The sequence below is a fragment of the Centruroides vittatus genome, unplaced genomic scaffold (assembly GCF_030686945.1).
Source record: "Centruroides vittatus isolate TY-2023 unplaced genomic scaffold, ASM3068694v2 contig_658, whole genome shotgun sequence".
Lineage (NCBI taxonomy): Eukaryota > Metazoa > Arthropoda > Arachnida > Scorpiones > Buthidae > Centruroides > Centruroides vittatus.
In genome coordinates, this window is record NW_027122410.1 from 687,357 (window position 1) to 715,079 (window position 27,723).

Here is a 27,723-nt window from a genome sequence, read left to right on the forward strand (position 1 = left end):
ATTATGGGTGTGGTGAGGGACGGGGCCCGAAATAACCGGACGGACCACCCCCGAAAAATTCTTGTGGAGTTTTCGACCCAGTTCGGACTCAGATCCCCGATCCCCCAGAGCGGTAGACTGCCATCTAGACCGCTAGGCCATCCGGCCACATCCTTATTAGTCTAGTCTTTCTTATATTTAACTATTCATTTCTTTAAATAATACAAAATGTTAATTGAAATATTATAATATTTAATTTAAAAGCCAATTTTCCGCTATTCAAGCAAATCAACAAGTTTTTTCGTTTAATAAAAATAATACACGCTTCTACGTCAATATGACGTCATTTCCGAAATTTCACAATGAGAAATTTAAACAATTACATCAAATTGACGTAGTTGAAAAAAATCAAAATTTTAAAACATCGATTAATGCGAAAATGAATATAAATTATTTCAAACTAAACCAATTTATAAAATATTTTAACAATTAAAAAAAATTAATATTTTTTAAATTACAAAAAAAAACTTTTGTTTTTTATTTTTAAGGTTAGCCTCATTTAGGTTATAATCCACTGGAGGTGCGCTGTAGATTTTAAACAACATGGCGGATATATGTTAGAGTTCAAATTTAGCTGTTGATTTCGGTTATCGTGATGCAATCAGTTCTTCTTTATGGTAGATTATTAACTAGAGCTTTAGTTAGTGGCGTTTACGGTCATACATCGACCAGCAGCGATGTTAATTGTGTTAACAGGAAGAGAGAATTGAAATTTCTTATAGCATGCTGCGGGTTTCCAAAGGTCTGGACTGGATTTACTGCATCTTTGCTCAGACGTGGACAGTTCGGAGATGATGCTTGTTTCGTAGCTAAATACAAAACTACAGACGTTTTAGGTGAGTTCTTCTCCAGCTTTAAACCTATAATTCACTTCAATTACAAAATAATTAACAAAATTTCTACCAAATACTCCAAAATTCGAATGAATTGCCTACAGAATTCTACTAAATTGGAGTTTTTTCCACACTTCTACTTTTCTGCTTACTGCTTTTACTTATGTTTTTAATTAGATGAATGAATTGAATTGCATTTTGTAAATTGAGTGCATCGTTATCCGTTTTTTTTCTTTGCAGGTGTGGCCGACGGAGTCGGAGGATGGAGAACGTACGGCGTCGATCCCTCGCAGTTTTCCTCTTCCCTGATGCGAACTTGCGAGAGGATCGTGCTTTCGGGTCGTTTTAATCCGCAGTCCCCGGCCGGAATAATAGCTGCTAGTTATTATGAATTACTAGAAAACAAAGAACACATAATTGGTAAGGTTGTTGTTTTATCACGTAATTTTAAGGATTGCTCTATATCGGCGGTCTGCAGCCTTTTTGACCTCGCGGACCACTAAATTTGCAATTTCGAATCCCGCGGACCACTATCGTGTATTTTTTTAAACGAGACAAAATCTGTAGTATAATGATCGTAAAACTTGAATTTTACTACATTAATACGAAACTTGCTTGTTTAATTATAAAAAATTAATACAAGCGTAAAGTTCGTTGGTGCTCGTTTGAAATAAGTTTATGGATTATTAGCGTTTTTCACTGAGGACAACAATTGGAATCACAGTATTATTTATTTTGTTATTTATTGATAATGGTCGCTTTGTATTTGGTTTTAGATTCAAATAAAAAAAACCCCAATGAGTGAAGAAAGCAACTAAGCATTTTGCATTTCTTTCGTAATACTTTGCGTAACCTTGATCAGTATCCAAATTTGTCCACGGACCACCCGAATTTTCTTGCGGACCATCAATGGCCCAAGGACCAGCGGTTGCCGACCGCTGTTCTATATATATTGAAAAGAAAGAAAGGAAAAAAAAAAAACAATTGTGCTTTATTAGTCTCTGAATTTTGAACTTGTTTTCCCACTACTGGAATGCCGTCATTACGGGTTTTATTTCCTAAAAGTATTTAAGTTATCAGAATTTCTAAATGAAGTATGGCTATTTTAAAAATTCTGAAATAAATATTTAATTTATTTTTTGTTTTCGTAACGTTAAAATTCCTTTTGTATTTTACGTAAGACGACACCTTACCGATACTTCGTTCTGTAAAATATGAGAAATACGTGAACCTATTTAAATTTAATATTTTTGATGTAACCTAAGTAAATTATTTATAATAATTGATTATTATAAACAAAAGTGGAAATTATGAAAGTAAAAAGTTAAAATTGTGACTTTATAATTTAATAAAAATGTCCTTTGTCATATTGTTCAGGAATTTTTATTTTATTTTTTAACAATTCTTGCTGAAACTGCAATGTAAAAAAACAATGAAAGTGCCAAAAGTAGTAATGAAATTAATAACTATTTGATTGGTAATCAAAGCAATTTTATCATTATTTATTTGGCGATAGCTTGCTTGATAATGACACGCATAGATAAAAGGATAATTGATAATGTTTGCTGCACGTTGTCCTTGTATCGAAAGTTATTGAGGACGGTTTGAAAAGTTTCAGTTGTTCTGCAAATATTTAGATAAATAGCAAATAATTTTATTTATTGACTTGTATTAAATACTTAAAAAAATTCTGTGTGATAATTACTTTGATGTTAAAAATCAAATTACCGCATGTTTGTAACGTTTAAAAATACGCAATCAAACACGGTTAATTTCTCACATAAAGACATAAAATCGGTAATTCTGAAAGAATTATTAATTCGAGACAGTTTCTAGATTAAAAATACGAGTTTAGGCAAAATATATTGTGTTCTGGTGAGAATGTGTACAACTTGAAACATGAGAAAGTGTTAAATATTTATTTATCGTCACTTTGTGACTTTAAATATATTATTGCCTAATATATTTTAAATGGGTCATTATGACTAGTAAATATCGTCGTTTAAAAAAAACTTTTAGTAGTATTTTAAAATCTTAACGTTACTTTAGCTAACAAATAAGTTTTTCCTCTTTAATACAAAAAATTAGTAATTGTGATTGATAAATTTGGTATCGTGCAATTTATACTTGACTCTCTATTAATGTTTAAAATTTTTCTGTTTTTGGTTATAAAGTACCGTAATATTTGCTTTTGTTAGGCTCTTATGATGTCTTATTTAACAATTATTTGTTATTTTCTTTTTATTATGCTTTATATTAATATGATTTAATATGCTTTATATAACATAGATACTATAATCGTTAATATATATATTAATGGTTATAATATTTATGTTAAGATGATGTGTTGGTCACTTTCCTGATACCAGTTTTGTTACTTAAGGTTTCTAGTTCAAAGTCTCAGTCACGTTTTTTTTTGTTTTGTATTTTACCTATAGGATAATTTTTTCATGTTTTGAGTGAATTTTTCTGAATAATTTATTACTTGAACTTAGATTTCTATAAATTATAATTAAAATACTTTTAATAATTTAAAATTGTCTAATCAGTCGCTGTCTTTCTCTGTAGTTTTATCATCAAATCAAAATTACCAAAGAAATCTTTGTACTGCATGTATAAGTTGAATTAAAGAGCGCACAAAATGACTGTTCTTTGCTTTGAATATCTTGTGAGCGTAACACGGACTCTGTATTGGAACTTTTATTGTTGTTGTTATTCTATCAGAAATTTGCATTTAAAAAAAAAAAAAATCAAAATCGTAAGATAAATCTACACATTTTATTTATTTATTTTTGTTCTTTCTGCCCTGTAGGCAATACGAATTTATATAGTATTGGATGCATAAGCTATTCTAAGGAGTATATTTTAAGTTCTCAAAATAACTTGATTTATAAATTAGAAAATTTATTGTTTTCAAACTAAACAAATGTTAAATGAAATAATCTTTTTGGATTCTAATAAGACATATATTAATTTAATTTATATTTTAACCGAAAAATCATTTCAAATATGATAAATTAAAATAAATCTTGTGATAAATGAATGGATGAAGTTACTCGGAAATCAAAATCATTCTGATAGAATATTGATATTTCGAAACAAGAAATCCTATTTTTAAGATAAGAATGTATACCATGTAAATTTCAGCATCATTTCAAGTGATCTTTGCCTTGTTGATATTTATTTGTATATATATTTTTTTCTCTTATATATCTTACGTTCAGTATAAATCGTTTGAGAATCCATTTTTGTTTTAGAGACGATATTTACCTAATATATCATTATTAAAGCTAATTAATAATCTTTCTTTTAATAGTTGAGTTATTTTTTATAATCTCAAATTGTGCGTTGATAATATACCACTTAATCTGTTTATTTATTCTGTAATATCATGTTTTATTTCTTTTTGTTGTTCAGAATATCTGAAATTGATACTTAAGAACTCTTTTTAGATTTTTATTTCATAATCTGCTTTTAATTAAGTTTATTCATTTTATTTTCAAGTAAGATATATCTAGATGAGGTAACTGTGAAGTCTGAAACTACGATAACCGATCTTCTGGTTAAGAATTACCTCGGCGGTCGTCGTTCGTTTTTTAATAAAGATCTCCGTTCAAAAATTGTCCGTAGAATTAAACCAGAATCTCTTCGGTACTTAATTGATTCGAGCTTTTTATCGAAGGACTTTCTTAAAAGATTTTGCAACAGAAAGAAAACTTATAAGGCAAAAAGTATAGTATATAATAAGATGCATGTTTTGAGGGAAAAAATATTCTTTACATTATAACAGGCATTCTAATTTCAGGATGCATCCTGTAAGCCAAATACAGATAAATTTTAGGTTCAAAAGAGTGTATTTTACAAGATAAAAAAAAATATTGTAACTTATATATTTAATATCCAGAACTGATGACTGGCAGACCAAATCCCAGCATAGCATTTTTCAAGGTTCTTTTCCATATTACGTACTACAGAAATAATTTTGATATTTAGGTAACAAAATTAGGTTTATTTTATTTAAAACTTATCAATATTTAAGAGAATCTGGCATAATTTGTGAAGATTGCATTGATAGAGGTCCAAGAACCCACAAAAAAATTAATTTGAGCCCTGCTAACTTGTACACCCGCTCTCCTGGCTTTAGTGATATTTTTTAAATTTTAGTGATTACGGTAATATTATTTGTAATAAAAGTGTGCGTTAAAACTTTCTAATTTGAAAGTGTATAAATATTACCTTAGTACCTTGTAATTATTGCAAGTAGTTGTGAAATATATTCAACTATTACAAAGAGAAATTAAAATTTGATTATATAATCGTTATTTGTTTAGAAGGTAATTTTCATACATAATTTGTATATTACATATTTTAATTTCATACGATGATCATTTATCATCATATATTAAAATTTTTTAATAAATTACTGTTCATTATAGTGTCGAATAGATAATTTAAATAATAATATAATCAGTATACAGTGAACATTATACATATAAAAAGATATATGTGATATAAATATTTAAATTTCTGTGATATCTTCATTTATTGATGCGAATAAGTAAAAAGTTAACGTTACTAATATTGTATGGCAATGACGGTTATTTAAACGAGAGGACGTGCACGTCACGGATGTTCCAAACACCCGTCTCGTTAAGACGGGTCGGGTCTCGACCTACCTATCGTAAGAATTCTACACGCTTTTCCTACAGACGGTCGATTAATTTTTCGTAATTCCAATTTAGGTTAGACATGTCGAGTACGTATATTTAAAAATATTGCGTAATTTTCTCACGTAAATTATAAAACTAATGAAATTATTATATGTCCAAATATAATTCAACAGATCATTTGGCTTTAATCGGTTAAATTAGATTTTGGGTCGACGTGGTTATATAAAATAATAATTTTCTTTAGAAAGCATTTGTATTTGTTCAACAGTTTTATTATGATTCAACAGAATTTCATAATCACATTTTTAAATAAACAGCTTAGCAGTTTCCTAGAATACGTGCAATATACTTTCATTATGTTAAAAATTATACGAAAATAATTTATTATATTACATCGAATAAAAGTTTAAGCGGCTATTTTAATCCCGTACGAAGGTAGACACTCCGACTCTGTTTTAGTTCCTCTCGAAAGAATAACTTTTTTTTTATCTTTCAATATTTAAAGGATAAACTTAAAAATAGCAAGTCATTTCTGCTCTATAAATTTTAAATAGAGTCACAAGGCAGTCGTTAAGATACTTTTTTCTGTTTTCGTTAAATTTTCCGATATCAAAGATCAAAATTAATATCGATTTCTAGCATAATGAAGTTAAAAAAAGTATTTTAAAATTAAATTAGAAGGACTGTTAAGTGCAGAAAGTACTGATTTAATAAAACATTTCTATATTTTATCCTTCACTAATTTACTAAAAAAAAATGAAGAAATTTTAACTTCATTTTGTTTTAGTAAATTTCTTCACGAATTGTTATATTAAATGACTGATTTACTATATTTTTCGTTAATTTTTTTTCCACGTAATTAAGTTTTCTATTTAGATTTATGTAAAAGTTTTGTGTATGTATTTTTTTTTTTTTTTTAATTAACTATAAAATATAGAGAAATGTGTTTTAAAAAAAATCTAACTGTTAAAACGAGTACTTTCATTATTATTTTTTTGTATTGAAATTGAATACTTGCACTGTACTTCCTGCTCTGTTCTTTAGAATGACAAAAAGAAACTATGAAAAAATTCCGTACGACTTTTCACTTTGATATTTCCTTTCGTTTTTATTCTTTCGACAGCTCGATTGCTTGTTATTATTTGATTAAAATAAAATTGAAGAATTTTTCCCCTTTTCCTTCACTTATGTATTTAATAAAGTCTGAAGTGACTTCCAGGAAGATTAATCTGTCATTTTTCCTGTTACCATTTTTATGATAGCTAATTAATTTTATTCCGATCTGAAGGCGTGTAATTTTAAGTCGTTAACATTGAACCCTTCGTTTCGATTCCTGTCGGATTTTTGTATTTAAAAGAAAGTTTGTGCAACGTTCAAATTTCATCCGATTATCTTATCAATAAATGCGATAGCGGGGTACAAATCCTAGCCGATTAATAAAATCCTTTTTATAATACTTATAATCTATATTTTATCTATTATAAATATATTTATAAAGAGATAATTTTTCTTTTAAACCAGAAAATTTAAACAACTTATAATTATAAATGCCATTTAATTACAGGTAGCAGTACGGCTTGCGTGTTAGTTTTGAATCGCGACAACAGCATGCTATACACTGCCAACATCGGAGACAGCGGATTCCTGATAATCCGACAGGGTCAGATCGTTCACCGTTCCGAAGAACAGCAGCATTATTTCAATACTCCTTTTCAACTTTCGCTTCCTCCTCCCAGTATAAGCAGACAAGTACATAACGACAGGTAAATTAAAAGATTGTTTTTTTCAAATAGAAGAAAAAAGTTGCGTGTCTACTATTTTGTTTACATTTTATAAATTTAAATTTTTTAGTAGAGAAGTATATTTGTGAATCTTATTATCGTACGAATGCCCGCTAATGCACTTTCTTAAATTTTTGTAGTCCCGAGTTAGCGGAAACCTCCTCGTTCGTCGTTCAAGAAGGCGATCTGATTCTTCTCGCGACCGACGGTCTCTTTGACAATCTACCCGATAACATGATTGTACAGCATTTATCCAAACTCAGGGTAAGTATCTTATAAGTGTTTTCGAGATTATTATTAAAACAAACATTTAATTAAGATTACCGAAAAAGATGCCGGTATCCCATTGTTCTACAAAACGTATACGATACGATTGCAGCGAAATAAGGTCAGAAATGTTTTTATCAAAGATGATTATTAGATAATCTGTTTGTGAAAAGTAGTTTCAATGTATTGAAATTTTGTAGTTATTGTCAAAACATTTCAAATAATAATAATGGAATTAAAATTGTATACCAAGAATGCAACTTTAATCAAATCATTCGTAAATTTTTTGTAGAAAAATCATAAATTAGGTTTTTCAAATACTGTTTTAAAAGATAACAGAAGTTACAATGTCCAGAAATGTAATAATCTTGTGACTGTTCAATTCATTTTGTTATTTCTGTTGTCTTAAATTTGAATATAAAGTTTAGACTCCGTGGCTATGCAGTAAATTCTCAAGTAAATTTAATTTTCAAGCATGAATAAATAAATTTGAATTGTTTTAATATTAATAACATTCTTAATAGAGTAGGTAAGACAAATAAGAACTTGAGATTCTTTTATAAATCGAGAATGTGAGAGAATTTTTTGAACTAATTCTTTCAGATAATTTTTACTCCTGGAAATTACAGTAGACCCCCCTATAACACGGTAGATAAGTTCCGCGTTGTACGAGTCGCTTAAATACACGAGCCAATCACAGCCCGTGTGCCGGGCTGTGATTGGCTCGTGTATTTAAGCGACTCGTACAACGCGGAACTTATCTACCGTGTTATAGGGGGTCTACTGTACTTAAATACTTAGAAAATGTAATTTTAAAAGTAAATTATAAATTTAATGTTATTACTTCTTATTCAGAATAACAAAAATTTAAAAACTTATTTTAAAAATAAATAAATAATTTTTGAAACTCTAGAATGCCACCGTTCCATTATTTTGAGTGAGCTTACGTGCTGTAAAGAACCTCGTTAAATCAATTTAGTTTAATGTTTCGATGCTATTTTCTTCCTAAATACTTTTCCGTTGCAGTTTTCAATTTAGATACATTATTTTAATATAGTTAGTTAGGCAAGGGCAGTCTGTCCTGGCAGCATGTTTACTGCATGTCTACTGCAGCGGAAAGGAAAGTTTTCTTTTCTTGGGATAGTAAAAGGATATAAAACATCAGACAATTTTATTTGTCCAAGAAAACACTGCTTGACTGCATTTTCTTGAAGATAGCCTTATAGACCATTGTATCAAGTGCTTAATTAATGACATTGGTGTCTAGGTAACGGTCTTTTCCACCTTTTTAAAGTACGTTTGAGGTATATTATGTGTTTTTCACGGTGGCAGACCGGATTATCGGTGAGAAAGTGCAATAATTTTTAGCAAGTTAGACGTGAGATCTATACCAGATCTAAACTTTATTTATATTAATAATAAAAATACTCCCTAAATGTGAAGTTTTAATATTAAGAAACAATCCTTATCTTTAATATATTGGAATGTCACATGGACCATTAAAGCAATAGTTAGAATGCTTACAAACCTGAATATGGAATGATGCAGGGTATACAAATAGGAAAAGGAATGCATTAATATTAAAGACAAGCTTTGTCAAAAATCCTTCCGCATAAAATACGCTGCAAGTTACAGAAACTGTTTTATCATCATGTAATTGGGCTCTTGAAATTTTGTGTGTATTCAATTTAATAACCTGAAGATGGCTTTGAAGCAGCAGAAAACTTTTGCTTAATAAAAATAGGTTACTGGATTGATAGAATGTTAGTTATATGTACAGGGGAATATCTGAATTACTTAATATATCTTGTTGAAAGTCCTTTGCAAATTTCACACAAACGAGGAGGTAAATAAATTTCCAACAAGTTTTGATAAGTAGTGAAATCTTTTCCTTTCCTTGTGAAATCCAAAACTGTCTAACTGAAATACATTTTCCTCCATTAATGTGCTCGAGTAGTATTTTCTTTCCGAAGGACCGCGACGATATTTTTTTCCTTAGGCGAGCCCGAAGATCAAAGTTTTCCATTTGTTGATCCGAGATATGTCTTGTAGTCTTTCTTATTTAGTCTCGATACACACAATTTATGATCGGTGTTGCGGAGTTGGTTGTTTTAGGACAAAGTTGAATTTTATTATTGGTAAAATGTGTAATTTGAAAAATACTTTTTAATTATTATGTAAAGAAATTTCTTAGAAAGCAAACACTTTGATTTTTTTTTATATCTAAATTTATTAATCAATTCTCTTGGGACTAATGCCCATTGGAATCTGATGAAGTTCTTGTCGGCTCCTTCCGTGTCATCCGGTCTTGTGCAGCATGATAGAGGTCTTAGAGGCCTCTCCCATACCATTCTGAAAGCCATTATTTTTGTTTTTGAGGCCTTCATTATTCAGTTAGTTAATAGATTCAAGCAGCTTTTCCCTGTTATCTTCCAGAATAACCAGATCATCTAGTTACTCTGGAAGATATGAGCCTATAATTTAAATTTTAAATCTTTTAAATTAATTTTAGTTAATATTAAAAAAAGAAAATGCCCTCGTTTAACGCGTCATACAGAATTTTTGTGATTATTAATTAATTATTGATTAGAAATAAATTATCGATTTCTTTAATAAATGTGTTTCTCTTAGCAAAAAATATACTTTTCTTTCTAAAAGGTTAACATATGGTGGATACCAAAGCAATTTGCTTCCTTCTACTGAGACAGGAGTTCAAATTTGCAGTGAATTAAAGGAATGTTTTTATCGTGAGGGCCAAGTTTTCTTGGACCTTACCATATCGAATAAAACTGGGCACATTCAATTCTATAGTATAGTAAGCAAGCATCTGATTGGTGAAGGCAGTCAGACTCATCCCACGAAAAACTTTGGGTTGGCAGCATTTGAGAGCGAGGCGACAGCTAGTGATTTTTGGGATAGCCGTGGCATCGTCCATAGCTGGATTTTTCCCAAAGCCACCACCACGACCTTACTGCTTAAAGATTCTTGAGTGTGTGCAAGCGTCACCATAGAGGAAAAAGCCTGGCATTAACATAAAAGGCATCAGTTACAGCAGGCGGTTGATCGGCTTTTATCCGAAAGCCGATCAACCGAAAGCTTTCCAGTTGGACTGTGTCGTGCTGAATTGAACGTTTTTGATACTAGATTAACTTCTAAAGTATAATTTTTTTTTTGTTTTTATATTTTACAATAATTTTTAATGATACAATAGCCACAATTATTATTATAAAAATTTTAAATAGGCTTAAAATCGACGAAAATTCGATGTGAAGTGACATGCAACGGAGAAAAATTTCAACATGGGATAGGTTAATATATTTTTTCGTACGTAATCGGTTATCCGAAAAATAAGTTATCCGAACAACCGCAGTCTCCAATTGATTCGGATAAATGACACTCTACCGTACTATTATTATTCTCTGATGAAATTGGTTTTGCTGTGTGTTATTTCGCCATACTGTCGCAGTTTCCAATAACCTGTCGACTCGCCGTACATAAAATAAAATCTAAAGTTTGTGCTTTCTATTCAAATTTTCTAGTGTACTCTGTTTGAATTTAGAGGACAATTTGCAAATTTCAATTGTTTCCTCTAAGAATTAATGAATGGTTATAACAATAGTTATCTCTGTTACTGATTTATTTAAAATAATTTTTGGTTATTGATATAATGTACTTCTACTGAATCAACATATTAACAAATTATTTACTCATTTCAGGATAGAAATTTAGAGAGTATACAGCAATCAGTAAACTCTTTGGCCTTTCAAGCACACAGGTTGGCTTTCGATTCTACTTATCTGTCACCTTTTGCCATCAATGCGCGAGCGAATGGCATAGATGCCACAGGTAACGTACCATCTCTGAAAATAATTCGAAACCGCCACTTAGACTAAAACCCGAATTTTTATTTAAGGTGGAAAGCCCGACGATATTACGGTCCTCCTGGTGTCGGTCGGTCCCGGATGGTCGGAGAAGAAGGAACCGCTCCGCACGGCGGTCTCCCAGAATGGTTGCACAGACTACGGTTGATTGCACGTAGACCCTAGAATGAGTAAACTTTTAGAATAAGTTAGTCACTAAATTTAGTATCGAATAGATGAATTTACGTGGGATCTGTTGTCACAGAAAAACCATGCAATATCATTTTGAAAAAAAAAGTGCTACTAGAGAGACAATAGATTCTACTCGGGTCCAGTCGCGTAAGATACCGCTGCCTTGCCGATATGTGTATTTTCATTATTATGCAGTATAATTCCAAGTAAAAGTGATTAGATTGCATCTACTCGGTTTATTTTGGAATCTTGTTCTCGAATAATTTAAGTCCACCGGACGTACGTTTAATAGACATTATTATAAAAAGGTATTTATATTCATCTCCATCACTTTGACGCCCACATATTTGTATATTGTAGATTGTGGTTGTGAAAACGGTTCCTGTATCATATAATTTTGTGAACAAATGAAAATAAAGGTTGAAAATTTATAATTTTCAAAAAGATTTATATTTAATTAAATGATAACATTTCAAATGGGAAACTGCAAACTGCAAACTGGAGAATTCGCCCTAGTCTTCATCGCTCGCTTCTGCCAGAACTTCGTCGGGATCGGGAATGACCGACGTGTATCGAGACGATTGAGACGACGAGGAAGACAGTCCAAGAAACATCCTTCGAAGCTTAAAAAGATCATAAAAATTAATATTCAAATTAAATTAGTTTACATATATACATGCATACACACACAGTGATTCAAGAGGTCTTTTAGATAAACTTTAAAGGTAGGTCAAGAATACAAAAACAAACCATTAGAACACTCTGGTGGTGTTTGTTTTTGTATTCCTAACCCACCTTTAGTTTCTCTAAGACTTTGAATCGCTCTGTATACATAGGGTTCAAAGGAAAGTCGGTACACCTGATATAACTTAATCCATCTGCTGTAGTGCCACCTATGTGATTGTGATTTTAACACTCATAGTTTTCTTTAGTTCTGTATTTTGCCACTAACAGGCAAAAAAAGTCCAATTACAAAATAAGCATTTTGTTTATTTAATAAAAATTATTCTTTGTTCAGCAGAAATAAATTCAAGAAAGAGCAAAAAGCACTAAATAATAATCATCCACAAAACAGCACAGGTGCAACAAACCAAGTGTGCACCATCAACAACATTGGAGAACTTCTGGATTTGGGACAGAATTCCATCTTGAACAGTATGGAGCATTGCAGGGATTACGGATGCGTTCTTTTAAAATCTGCCACGGTGGAAGGTTTTGTAGTGTACACTTTATTTTCCACGGATGACCATGCAGGACATTCCATACAACCACTATATCCAATAACTCTGTTTTCCACAATTCTTTCTTTTTTTTTTTCCCCTATCTCTAAGTATTTTTGGTTCTGCATTTTCCACTAGGGATGCTAAAATCACATTTGATGGACTGTGTAGGGTCATTTTCTCATAGGTGCCAGGACAGCTAATTTAAAAGTTAAGGAGTATATGAACTTTCCTTTGAACCCCGATAAAAAAAAATTATGCATTAAAGTCAAAGACCCATTGTCATTTGGATAAGTTTTCTAAAGCATTTTAAAACTGAAATGAGTTTTATTTCTGCAAAGCAAAACCATTTGTTTATATAATCTATTAATTTATTGGAGAGAAAGAGCTCCCAAAGCTTTTTGAACACTTAATTCTCTTAGAATAAACAAATCTAAAATGGCTTCTGATATTGCTTCGAATTTGTCAAGAGATCCTTATTGCAGAGAAAAATTATATTGGATAACGGTCTTGCTAATTCTGCTCGGGTTGTGTACGACGGACGAACAGAGGAGCTGACAAATGGGCCAAAATGAAAGCAATTTGCATTAGATTATGAAATAAGATATTCAACAAATCAATTATGATATAATATTCCCATCGTACATAGGCCAAACGCGATACTTTGATGCATGACATTTTTCTCTTTCATTGTAATTTAATGGCAAATATCTAAGCAGTTTCTATTTTAAAGGTGCATTGCAAAAAATAAGTTATCGAGGCTTCTCTACATTTGATAAGATTACAATTTAATGTTACCAGTTGGTTATTTACTTAACCAGGCTTTTGTCCTTTTAATGTCAAAATGAATACATTAAAAATTGTGTAACAGGAAGATTTAATTATTGTCTTTAATATGGGGACTTATCAAATAAAGCTTGAATTCTTAGGAAAACAGCGAGATAATCTTCATAACTGGAAGATAGCTTTCTGGCAGAATTCTTTTGGCTGCTGATGCAACCGACCTTGGACAGCCTCCTTTCTCTAGTCTTATTGAAACTGTTGTCCCTTTAAGGAATGTTACATATCAATAAAGATTGTTTACTACTAAATGAGACTAGTTTTAGCATAAAATTACTTTCAAAATGTAATAATAACCATATTATTTCTATATTGCTAATACAATATTTTTAATTAAGATTTATTTACTTTTACTTTCCTGGCTGTTATGTATACGCAACAAGAGAAAATATTGGAATCATGTCTAATTTGACCTTCTGGGTTTTTTGCAAATCTCCATATTTTGAGATCCCAAACCCAACAGTCAAAAAAACGACAAAAACATTCCACGAGTGTGTCGGCGTTTATTTCGTTTAATATCTCGGGACATGGTGAAGATTAAGAAAAAATTTGATATGGTAGCTTGTACAAAGGGCATTGATGCTATTCAATTTTGGCGATGAAAGGTCGAGGGAGGAGATAGGAGGTGGTCACGTGTCCTTGGGCTTAACGAAGATTTTACTTGTTAGGTATTTACAGATGTTTATGAAACTCATCTCTACCTCAAAATTAATTCCTTTGCTATTTTATAACAAAATCTCATAATAGATGATGCCATGTGTGATTTTATTCTAAAAATGACTTTTTAATTATTAATCTCTTAACAGCTGGGAAAGTTACACAACTTGTTGCTAGATTTTTTTACATAGTTATACAAAATTGGTTTTATTCCCTAAAGAACTGGCTGTGTAATGGCTCAGATGCTTGCACAGTATTTATCCATCACACTTTTATTTAGGTACTTTTTTTTACTATTGTTTGATGCAGTTTTTAAATATAACAGATGGACTGTTTGATTCTGTGCCAAAAAAAATACAGAGAGACTAAACTGCACAAGATAAAATAAAATTAAATTTTTATTCGATGCCACAAAAGGAAAAAGATGCATTAGTTTAAATTTTTAAATGTATTTAATAGATTTCTTCACACATTTAGGTTGCAAATAGAAAACTTTGAAGCTTGTCAGTTTTGCATGCATATTTTAACAGTGTCTTATTGCAATGCAATTTATATTGTTGGAACTTACTTAATTCAGAGTATTTGGCTTTTATTGGGAAATCAGAATCAAAGACAAACTGTATGCATTGAATGATGAAAAAACGGAAAAATAAAAATTCATTACCTTTTTATGGGGTGGCGTGGAGGGCACAACGTTCTCTTCTGCGGCTTCGACAGCCACAGGATCCGCAGATGCGTTTTCGATCATTGTCGGGGACATGTCGGAGTTATCATCTGTGATTGACAGAGCAACACATCTGTTGACATTTTCCTTTAAGTCACTGGAAAGAGAAAATGAAAATTTAAATAGTCAATATATATGTTGCCATACACATTAAAGTCTTTGGATGGGGCTTCGAGTTTAAATGTGGAAAAGCATCTCCTTTATTTTATGATTGAATCACATAATAAAATTCTGTGGAAACTGATTACAGCCATGCAGATCCTACATGCAAATTGGGTGTGCTCAATGTCATAATTTAATAGCATTGTTCCCAATAGATTAGTTTTCCTGTATAGGCATACGTTTGACTTATCTGGTCCCAGAATTAGTCCTGTGTAAATAATTTTTTTCCTACCTCCTCCATTGATCACTGAATAATTGTGGTCCCAAGACAATAGTTTCAAATTTAAAATTATATAGGGTAGATGTACCAGTTTTGGCCAGTGTACCAGTTCTGGCCAGAAAACAAATTCAACTTAAAAATATAATCACCACATATTCAAATTTGTCCAATGAAACAAACTTTTATTGTTAACTGTGTGAACAGTTAACAATAAAATTTTGTTTCATTTGTGATTATATTTTTAAGTTAAATTTGTTTTCTGGCCAGAACTGGTACTACTCTACCCTATATATATATATATATATATATATATATATTTTAAATTCTTCAAGCTACTAAAAACTATATATATTGGGTTGTTCGGAAAGTAATTTTGTTTTTTTATTACTAGAGAAATTAGATGTATTTTTATCAGCCAGTTTGATTTTAAACCACATTTTCATTATATAATTTGACAGTTGACATTTTAAGGCTTATTTGTAAGAAATTTTGTTTGATTTTGTACAATTGTTTTTTTTCGGTGACCCATCAAATATGGAAAATCGAAAGCATCGTTTTTGGCATATTTTGCTTTTTTATAACTAAAAAATCAAAATGCTGTTCAAAGAAGAAAAAAATTGTGGTGCATGTTTGGAGAAGATGTGTTGAGAGAAAGATAGTGCCAAAACTGGTTTACAAAATTGCGTTCTGGCAATTTTAATATCAAAGATACACCACATTCTGGATGGCCGTTTGAAGCCAATGAAAACAAAATAAAAGTACCGATCGAAGCAACCTGCCGTATAACAACACGTAAAATCATTACGAGATTATATCTGTTAAATTGAACAGTTTATTATTACTTAAAACGAATTTATTTTGTTTCAAAGCTCGATATATGGGTTCCACATGTTATTAAAGGGAGATGCTCTCTATGGTGGGATTTTAAAAAAATTTGTTTTTGAGCTTTTACTAGACAATTTAACAATTGATTCGAAAGTGTACTGCCATCCAGTAAACAAATTGAGTAATATCATCAAACAGAGAAGGTCAGAATTGATCAACAAACAAAGTTGGTGTTTTACCATGATAATGCCAAATTTCACACAAGTTTGGTAACTTGTCAGAAACTGTTATAGCTTAGATGGGATGTGTTATCACGGCAACTGTATTCGCCAGATCGGGCACACTCAGATTATTACTTGTTCCGGTCTATACAAATTTTTTTTTAACTGTAAGACATTTACTTGAAATGACAATGTCAAAAATCACTCGGATCAGTTTTTTGTAAACAATGATCAAAACTTTTATGAATGTGAAATCATGCTATTACCGGTAACAACGACAACAGGTATTTGACCAAAATGGTCAATATATAATTCGATAAAATATTAATTTTTTTATAAGAATATTGCCTTTATTTTTCTATGGAAAAAATGAAATTACTTTCCGAACAACCAATATATATAGTTTTAGTAGCTTGGAGAATGAATTTAAAAAATTGACACTGCCTGAAGGTGCCTCACTTTCTTAGTACCACCAAGATTGTGCCTGCTGCATGCTGATAAATAGAGCCATTGTCTGCAGCCCTCTGCCATATTATTAAAATTTCTGTTATGTTCTATTGTGTTATAATTTTCAATCTTGCAGAAAAACTGTACTGTATATTGTCATACAGAACTAGGAGAGGAGATATAGCAAAACCAAACTTCGTCAAATTACAGGAAGGGCAAATGAAAGTAAAATCTTTCTTTTACGATTGCAATTGTGAAAACATTCTAGGCCTCAAAAAACCCTACTTTGAATCGAGGCATAAAGTATGCACAAAACAAATGTCAAAAATTTCTTCAACAAGAATTAATGTTTTAAATATACTGTAATATCTATAATTTAAAAATATAGATAAGCACAATTTAATGATTATTATTATTTGATATATACGATACAACATTACATTTATAATGCTAAATTCTTGCCGAAGAAATCTTTGAACAGTTTTCTGGAATTTTCGTCCTCGATTTCCGTAAGAAGTAGCGCATTGAGGTTATATACATAGCTGTATACAGACTAAATAATTGTAAATAATATAATTTTATAATTAAAAATAATGCAAACATAGTTATGTCTTTTTTAAAAAAATAGACTGCACTTAAACGGCTGCCCAACATTCTACGAGGCATCGAGGAACAAACTGCAGCATGTCACGGGTCCTAAATATTTGACACATTTTAGACCAGATTTTTTCTGATAGCAATTAGACATCTCCATCTAAATGTACTGTTTCATTCTTTCATAAGAAGTCTGACTTTACTCAAACATTTCAAGACTGCAAGCAAGCCGGATGCTTGGTCGAGCCAGTGTAGCTACGCAAAGTTTTAAATACCTAATATACTTAAACAAATATTTTGACAAATTTAACAACGTATACGCAAAAAATAGAATATAAAATTTAATGGTCATTTTTTCTTCTGCAGGAATTATTTCCACTTAACCTTCAATATTCCCTTAACGTATTTGATTTGTGAAACGGCAATAAAAACAAAAGTATGCAATTCTTAAATTGCAAAGTCGTGTATCCACCTCATTAATTATCAGGTGATAAGAACACAAGTAATAAAAATTAAATTGTGCATCTTCTTTTGTTATTTAAAAAGAGAGACTGTTTAAATTTCAGATTGTTCTGTTAAATTTGAATATACAGCATAATACTTTCAATTGACTAAAGTAGATAATTATGTAATTTATAAAATGTAATCTGGATTAACTGTTGCTATGTTTATTAAATTTAAAATTTAGTGATGGGCTCATTCAATCTGTAAAATTCCTTCTTTCATGAAAATAATGCAATTTCTCAGATGTTTAATGCTAAAATTGAGTCCACAATTTTTAATATTTTACTTGAATTACTATTAAATAGTTATATGCAAACAATTATTCTTACTAGATACAATTGTCTAGTATGAGAACAAATCAAGGGAGACAATCTGAATAAGTCATTTAATTTCAGTTCCAAAAGGGACGAGTGAATCATTTTGGATATTTTGAATGAATGATTATTTTTCGTTCAAACGAACCCATTGTTAATTAAGAATTTCAGACGGAAAAATGACTATATTAATTTAGATATTCTAATGTGGCAGAAGTGTTTACTCCCATCTGTGTGGAGCACTTGTGGGAAAAATAAAACTTTAAAAATTACTTTTTGTCGTGCAGTGGTGTTTTTTCATCAAAGAAAGATACCTATTAAGCAGGGTCTTATTGTATTTCTATTATTTAATGCTGAATTGACATAATGCAGTCTGCCCAAAGCCTTAAAAAAAAAAAAAAAAAACCCAAAATTTACGCTGATTCAAATTATCGCGGCATTTCATTGATTCGTATATAATACGATTATTCCCAAACACGAACCAATCAGCAAAAGGTGGCAATTCGTCGTAGTGCTGTACTTCCCATAAATCTATGTTTGTTTGGTGCAATTTTGGAAAAAATATAACATCATGGATGCCATAGGCAATATCGACTTCGCTTGACAAGAATTAACTGATAAATGCATGAATGGAGTGTGGAAGAAGTTATGGCTGAAGGTATCCAAGAATTCTAAACGAGAAGAGCCTATTGCTGTATTGTTAGGTCGACCGAATTGTCAACCTAATTGATACAGCAGGACTAGGAGATGTAGACGAGCAGGATATTGAGGAGTTACTGCATGTATCTGGTGAGAGCCTTACCAATGACCTTCAAGAACTGGCAGAACAAGGAATTCGTGTATAACTGGAAAATAGAGATTCTGAAAACGAAGAATCAAAAAATTTCTCTACAGATTTCCTTAGTAAAAGTTTGGTAACAATAACCAAAATCGTTGATCAAATTGTAGTGAATGATCCAGATTTTGAAAGGAGTGCAAAAGCAAAATGAGGCATTTTGGATGCAATCTTCTACCGACATTTGCTTAAGGAAAGACAAAAAAATGACAAATGAAACTACACAACTATCACAAAAAACAAGAATTTCAGAAAAGCCAGGACCTTCGTCACAAAAATGAACTATACATTCTATGTGCTTATGGTAATGTTTACATGTATTATTATGCAAATTAATATAAAAATAACTTAAAATTAAAGTAAAATCTGTTTATTTTTAGTCATACGTTCCTCTTTTCCTATTTACTCTATGTTAAAATGGCCTTGTTTAATTCTGTTTCGTTTAGTACATTGTCATTACGTGGGTTCTTACTGTATTAGGTTAAAAAGTTTTAAAACTGGAAGAAAATGATCTTTTCTCAAGAAAAGCCCAGAAAGATTGTTATTTCTTAAAATATTTCAATAATTTAATTATATTCTGCTTACTAATTAAACACTGTTTAATTAGTAAGCAGAATATTTAAAAGTTACTCTAGTAGTGATTTTTAAGTATCTCTTTACCTGTCTTGAGGCAAGGCAACAGAAGAATTATTACTCTGTCGAATGCTTGTGCTCGTTTGGGATCCGGTCTCTTCCGACAAAGTAGCCAAGGCAAATTCCGCTTCCACGCCTGGAATTTCTTGTAGTTCAAATAAAATTGGCCTAAACAAATAAAAAGTAAAAATGGTAAATCAGTATGAAGATAAAAAAAATGAATTAAAATATGTAATAATGATATGTTACACAAAAAATTAATTTGAAATAATTTTATTACATCCTGAAATTTATATGAATCAGACATTTGATCAAATGATTATTATTCTTGATCCAGACATTAATATCAGAAAGATATATTAATATAATCTAAATATATAAAATTACATGTCCTGACTGACTGACTCATCATTGCCCAGAGCAAACCGCTGAACCTAGAGGTGAAATTTGGTACACAGTTAGGGTACGTCATGAAAATGCACACTAAGAAGAGATTTTTGGAAACTGCTGCAGGGGGGAGAGGGAGAGGATTAAGGCTTAACCTGGAGAATGCTTCTACTACACTATTTTAAAAGCGATATTTTGTTTTCGACTACATTTAGTCTTCATTGGGTACTTAGGTGTATTAAATTGATAACATTTCAGACATTGTTATAAATATTTTTATATATTTCAATTTTTTAACCAAATGTTCAAACCTTTTTAAATTTGAATTTGCTATTGCATATTGGTTTGATTATAGAACGATTGTAAATGTTCCTGAAAATTGATCAAATTAAAAACAGTTTGTTTGATTCTCAGCAATTCTCATCATTCTCAGGGGTAGGTGTTATACAACAATTACTATGGTTGTTGAAATGCTGAACGTAAATGGTGTTTGCTTGCAAAATCCACACAGGCGAAGTCGTGGGTAACAGCTAGTTATATATATACAGTTGACTCCGCATAAGTCGACACCCCGAGGGGAAGTGGAAATGTGTCGAGTTATCTGATGTGACGACTAAAGCGAAGTTGGAAAAAAAACCACAAAACTACAATTAATAAAATACAGTAGTGCATTATACAGTAGTATAGGCTTACAATACATTGTGTCCTCCATTTACAATTACTCTGTAGATGAAAAGCTGAAAAATTCATTTAGTCTTGTTTGTTTTGAGCACTTAACTGTCTCAACTTTCTTTTTCAACGATCACGAACACCTTGAAAACATCATCTTTGCAATTGTCAATCGTTGGCAAGTAATGTCCAAGGATTCATAATGCCTCTAGTGTGAGAAAATGCAAAATTGGATTCTGGTGTGACGTTGATGTAGATTTATGTATAAAATAATAACAGAAAGTACACAAACATTAAGGCATTTTTATTAATATGTTATTATATTATTAAATATATTAATTATATATTAATAAATAAATCAAGTCTCCTCCTGAAAACAAAAAATGAGTTCCCACCACACGTGTGGAGTGAATTCATTTTTTCAGGAGGGGGTGACGACTTATTGGAGTGTGGGACAGCAAAAGTATGTCGACTTATCCAGTGGTGACGAGTTAAACGGTGTCGAGTAAACCGGAGTTCTTTTTTAACATTAATGCCTATGTAAGTCGGCAGGGACCACAGAAACTGACTACTTAACCGATGGTGTCGAGTTATCTGGGTGTCGACTTATGCGGACTTGACTGTATATATAACATTTACTTCTTTGTTAATTTATCACACTAAAAACGATTACTACAAGACTCACCAGATAGAGTGGTTCATTTTAATCAATCTACTGGAATAACTAAAAATATGCATGGGGTGTATATTTCAAGCCAAAAATGTTAGACTTTAACTCTTTAAGCTCTAAACTTTTTCTTCCTATGTATCTGGAGACAAAATTGTTATCATCTCCCAGGCTACAAAGGGAATTTGTATAGCAAAACCAGTCAAATAACTTTCTGTGGCCAATTTTTGTCTCAAATGGATTAAACTGATTTTACTTTTTGAGAGTAAAAAAGTAAGTCTACTTGGAGGATCCCTATAACACAGGTTGTGAAAATTCCATTTCCTCAAACTAAAACACACAGCAAGCACATTCCATACCAGTGAAATTAGCCATTTTCAAATGCACAGAATTCAATACTACAGCTCTATGTGAGACAAACTCGATGTGCTTTGCTATAAATTAATGCCTCAACCAATGCTTTGAATGTTATAAAATCTTTTTTGAATAACCGTGTATTATAATATGGCTTTGTTCTGATCACAAGGAATGTCACCTTTTAGATTGACTGAAACTTAATTAAAAGTTTCCATCAATATTATACCTGAGTACCAGTATTCACAGTACCGGTACTGAGTGCCAACAAGCCTATGTTCAATTTTACCATTACAGGAAAATTATGGTAACCAATATGAATGATATTTAATTCCAAATTGTCTTACATAAGGGAGCTAGACTGGATTTGATAACATTTTTAGTAAACAAAAAAATGCACTTGTAGATTATGTGCCACTACAGATTATGGGAAGGAAATAATAGTAATTCTTCCTCTACTGGTGAAAGTGGATACAATAGTGCAACAGTATAGAACCTTTGACCAAGTGAGGATCTGAAAATCCTAATTATTTATAATCTGCATAAAGATGTTAGAATTTATTTCAGACATTTGTCCATTATTTGAATTTAAAACTATATTGCAATCCTTATAAATCTATTTGGCATTAAATTAAATTCATTCAAGGGTCCAGACTGAATTTTATCCTAGATTGGGTGGCAAACTTATGGCACATTGGGAGAATCGACTGGTACAAAACGTGTCATATGATTTCGGTTTATCACGTACATTTTTCGATAATCCTTTTGTTTTATCATCTGATCATCCTTTTTTCAATCAGCTTCTTTACATTTATTCCAATTAAAACATTTTCATTTCATTTCTTTAAATATCGTTATTTGACGTCCAAACTTCAGCATACATAAACATTTTAAAATATAATTATGCTCACTATATGGCACACGGCCTGCAGTTCACCATCCATGTCCTAGATCCTTCACAATGTTAGATGAATCTGTTATCAAATAAATACTTGGCTGATTTTTATCCTAACGAAAAGTTCTATTCTCAATAATCATTTCCAAAATTGGTAATATATTTCTTTTATCACTAGATGTAAGTTTCTATTCTACCAAATAAAATTTTCCATAAAAGTATTTTATTTTAAATTAAATAATCAGTTGTTTTTATATATTTAATGATCAAGTCAAAACATTAAATGTAATCTGTCAGTCTAAAAACGAATTGTTACATCTTTGATTCTTTTCTAGCTTTTGTTGGCTGAAATTTTTTCTATTAAAAAATTTAATTTTTAAACTTTTATCAGATTTATATTTATGTATTTGTATGTAAACTTTTTCAAATAAATGAAATAGAAAGTACATTACATCTTAAAGTGCAGGTGGGAGCCAGTAGGTCAAAGTGTACCTCTACCCAAAAGGTTCATTGTGCACCATGTTACATGTTAAAATCATTTGTGGGTAATTATTTTGTAATTTAATTATAGAAATGATATTATCACATATTAAAAACTGAAGTTATTATATTTATTTATCTTTTAAGTTATTTGTAGTAATTATATACAGAGATATGAAAAAATTTATAAAATTCCTGTATTGTCATATAATAATATATTGTAATTAGAAGATGCCAGCTTATCTGATGGGAATAAAAAGATATTTTGTAGTGAACTGCTCACTGATTAATTTATTTCAAAACAATATAAAATACAACTAATTTTGATAGAATTTAAATAAAATAAGCTGTTTACATATTAAATACTGTATATACGATGTATTCAACATCATACTATTCATTATGAAGCATGCAATGCCATTTTTCTCTAAATACATTTTATTGAAGAATTGAATTCTAAATGCAATGTTTTCTGCTGCAAAAGAATATTGTGGTGATAGTGGCACTGTAAGTAGCTGTATTTTGAAGATGAATTTATGTGAAAATATAATGTTTAAAGCGCCAGAGTGCAAGGCATGCGACTTTTGGCACTTAAACAGTTATGTCTTATATTTATATCACTTTGATATTCCAGAGAATTTGTAACCTAGTGAGTTTTTTTATCATTTTATTGTAAAATCAAAATAAATTCATTCATTAGAAAAAGCGTTTTTTTACCTCTCCTGAAAAAGTTTCTTTTTTGGCATTTACAACATTACGGCATTGCATGCATCGATTATACAGTATTTAATATTTAAACAGCTTATTTTATTTGATAAAAATCAGATCATTAAAAACAGTGGGACATTTGAAATATTTAGACATCAAAAACACTTTTTATAAACTTTTTGACTATTTTAAGGTTTTTTTTTTTCTAATAAAAACTTTTTCTCGTGATCAAATTTGGTTAATTATTTCCAAATTATATTTTACAGTTTATACAAATAGCAACATCTTTACATATCCTGTCACCCTATCAACAAAATGTATTAAAATATTATTTATACTTCAGAAATGGCCATTATGTCTATTGGATTTTAATGGAGTCTACTGTTTTGTTATATGCTATGTTTCACTTGATCTGAATTAAATAATTAAACAAATCATTAAAACAACTGCTTCCAAAGAAAGCTAAGGCTTTTTGTTGTGGATAACATATTGAATTTCAATTTCAACTTAGTTTGAATCTAAAACAATTTTAGGCTTATTCAATTCAAAATAATTTTCACTTAACTGATTTTTAAGATTAATTAATATTAAATTTGTATAAATCAATAATATTAATGATACAGTTTCTAATACAAAATGATAAATATATTCCTCTCTAGATATATTAAATTTTCAAAAATTCCAAGTTTCTATAGTATTGACACTTTTCTCTTATGCTTAAATGACTCAAATATATTGAGTATTTTAGTAATTAAAATGAATATTTTAAATCTAATGTATTTATATTATTTTCAAAGACTTACACTCCAGAGGCTTGAATACATATTAAAATAGGTACATTACAAGATTCAGCAAAATTTACAACAGCCTATAAAAAAAAACATATAAAATTAAACATTTCATTTTGTAAATTATCATCTTAAACAAATTTATAAAACTTTATATTAAGTGTCTTATAAATTTTTGTCACGTTTATTTCAAATTATTTTAGAAATTTAAATTTTAATAACAAAAGTAGCAAGATCTGTATGTCATTCTATCTTACGATGAACATTTAATGTTTACTTTCTATTAGGATACTATAATAATACATAGATTCTAACAAGTTTAATTTGAAAAATGCATTATGTTTTTGGAATAAACTACATGAACACAGTAGAAAATAGAACAAAGTTTCATAACAGAATTCGATAGCTTTTGAATTGGACAGTTAGATCAAGAATGCCAGAAGCTTAAGCTAGGAGTAGAATAATGAAGTGCCTTTCTAATTGGAAAAAAACTGTAGATTCATAACTATAGAGTCAGACAACCCTTGAAATAGAGAAAATCTGTAGAATGAAATTTCAGAAAACCAGTTGACAAAATTTAGGAACACCTGAGAACCTTTGGAGTGGTCAACATAGTTCAAACAGGCTAAGGACATAGTGACTAGAATAAGAAGTAATACCTTAATGATAAGATAGTCAGTATATGTCTGAAACAGAGGATAGATTGAATGAAATAGTATTCCAAAATATGTTGCTATCTGGCTCTCTTCCAGAAACTGTGTTATTTGTGATCTTGTGAACTATATGTTGATGTTTGCTTTGATAAGAATTTATATAACTGTATTTAAAATGCATTTACTGTTTTATACAATTGTATAAATTCAGAAAAGAACCTATGTCCTTAAGACCAAAAATAAAAAAAAACACAGCTAATCAGGAGAATATAAATTTAACTGTTTCTCTTTTGTAAAATAAGTCAGCTTCAACCTTATATGTTCAAAAATTCACTAGAATAAAAAAAAAAGGGCATCTTCATAATTTGTCCTTTTCACGCAGCTTAGGAACACAAAGTCACATGGAACAGGTGATTTTTATTTTAATTTTCACAAAATTAAGAAGACGACCTTCCTTTTGAGGCTACCGCTTCTGTAAAAGAATGTAAAATCAGGTAATGCATCCTCTGGTGTTCTTGTCACAATCACAATATTACATTCTAAGTAAAAAATAATAGAAGTACGTTTTTACATTTTTTTTGCAGAGGCAGTAGCCTCAAAAGGAAGGTCGTCTCCTTAATTTTGTGAATTGTTTAAGGACTGCTGATGTTGTGAACAGCAAAAAGAAGGACTAAATGCAAAGTTTCATCTTTGTAAAAGTCGTATTTATATTTTTATATATTTATTAAAATAAATACTTAGTTTTAAAATATGAAATATATCCAACTCTGTTTTTACAGTATATACATTCCTAAAAAATCCATGTAAAAAGAGATTGTTCTTATAGAAAAATAAAAAGTTGGTTTCTTAAAAACAAGTAATCATGTGATAAGACAATTAATATGATAAGACCTATTTAAGCAATATATTTCAATTTTAGTTAATAAATCAGAGGATGACAATTGTAACTTATCAGCAAAATTTAATAAACTTATATTATTGCAAAAATTTTATTTTATTTGACTTTTCAATTAAACATCAAAATACCTCTAATTTTTAACATCAAATGGCATACAAAAACAATTCCTCATCAAAAGAAATGCAATTGTGCAAACAAATTGTCAAACTTCAAATTAAATTTTTTCTTCTGCTTCGATTGTGAGATGAAGTTGAAAAGATTGAATGTCATTACTTGCATTTGAGTTGTAAAAAAACAGCCAAATCTTAATTGATGAGGCATTAAGGCATCAACCACTGCTCTGGGGAAGCCAAGATTGAACCAGGCAGCTGAAAAATTCCAGGAATTTTTTGGGAGCCAATCTATCCCGTACCAGGCTAACCATTTGTTCCTGACAATGGTTATAATTAAGATTTCTTGGTGCAAAAAATCTTTTTAAAAAAGAGCAATATTTTACAAAAGTAGTATGACTATTTTTTATTAGGATTAAAATCAAATGAAGATTTTAAAAAGAAAAATTTATTGAAACTTGCTAAGTTAAAGCAAATTATATAAAAAATAAATTGAATTTTTTTCCAGCTTATTTTAAATCAAAATCATGTAAAAAATAAAAATTGTGTAAACAAAATTGGGTGTAAGATGTCATTTTTATCTGTAAATATTTACATCTAAAATATATGAATAATACATGCTTACACAAACATATTAATTTCCATTAAATTCAACATCACATGAATAATAATACAAATAAAGATTCCTTCAGACTCCAATAAGGCCACGTGCAGTTGAATGTAATAGAAATTAATGTGTTCTTGTGAGCACAAGTAATTGCCAATGCTCTTATGAAGTGAATACATGAAAAATACCAAATTCACCCTTAATTCTTTAAGACAAAATGTGATTACTATTTCTGTTTCTAACTGATACAGTTCAAATTCTTCTTTCTCGAAAGACAGCTCGGTATGAATTACTTGGTTGGGATCTATAGAAAAGGAAAAAATACAAAATTGGTAAATTAGTTAAATTCAATTTTAAAAATATAGTAGTTTTTGTTATATTTCTTCACACTATTAAATATAATTGTGAGACTGAGGGAGGTAGGAGAAAGTCGTATCTCCCCTTTCCGGCAACAGGTCGTTGACCTTTCACTTGTCAAGACGGCTAAGTTTACGACTTCAGTCCCGAGAGTCGGGACTCTTCTTATCGGGCGAGTGGACGGGAGGTGAGATGGGGTCAACGATAAGGCGAAAGCAATATTTGAGTCAAAGAGGACACCGTTTAACAATTAAAACAAGATTTATTGGAATTAAACAAAGGACACAAATACAAAAGTTGACTAAATTCCCT

General features: G+C 30.3%; 2 protein-coding genes across 3 annotated transcripts in view; one reads left to right on the plus strand and one right to left on the minus strand.

Moving 5' to 3' along the window:
* Positions 1 to 537: 537 nt before the first annotated feature.
* Positions 538 to 12,086, plus strand: LOC136980023 (protein phosphatase PTC7 homolog). The gene is made up of 6 exons (XM_067276074.1): positions 538 to 875; positions 1,113 to 1,292; positions 7,107 to 7,305; positions 7,464 to 7,587; positions 11,307 to 11,436; positions 11,504 to 12,086. Exons 1-6 carry the CDS (start codon positions 635 to 637, stop codon positions 11,617 to 11,619), a joined length of 990 nt encoding a protein of 329 aa, XP_067132175.1. The 5' UTR covers positions 538 to 634; the 3' UTR covers positions 11,620 to 12,086.
* Positions 11,475 to 27,723, minus strand: part of Rad9 (cell cycle checkpoint control protein Rad9) — a 36,045-nt gene continuing 19,796 nt past the window's right edge. For both annotated transcript variants that reach the window (XM_067276073.1, XM_067276072.1), the window contains 6 exons: positions 27,252 to 27,358; positions 24,802 to 24,866; positions 19,866 to 20,006; positions 15,024 to 15,180; positions 12,112 to 12,265; positions 11,475 to 11,632 (listed from right to left, as the gene is read on the minus strand). In XM_067276073.1, coding sequence (XP_067132174.1) covers positions 12,155 to 12,265; positions 15,024 to 15,180; positions 19,866 to 20,006; positions 24,802 to 24,866; positions 27,252 to 27,358 — 581 coding nt within the window. In that variant the 3' untranslated portion in view covers positions 11,475 to 11,632; positions 12,112 to 12,154. The remainder of the gene's footprint in view (positions 11,633 to 12,111; positions 12,266 to 15,023; positions 15,181 to 19,865; positions 20,007 to 24,801; positions 24,867 to 27,251; positions 27,359 to 27,723) is intronic.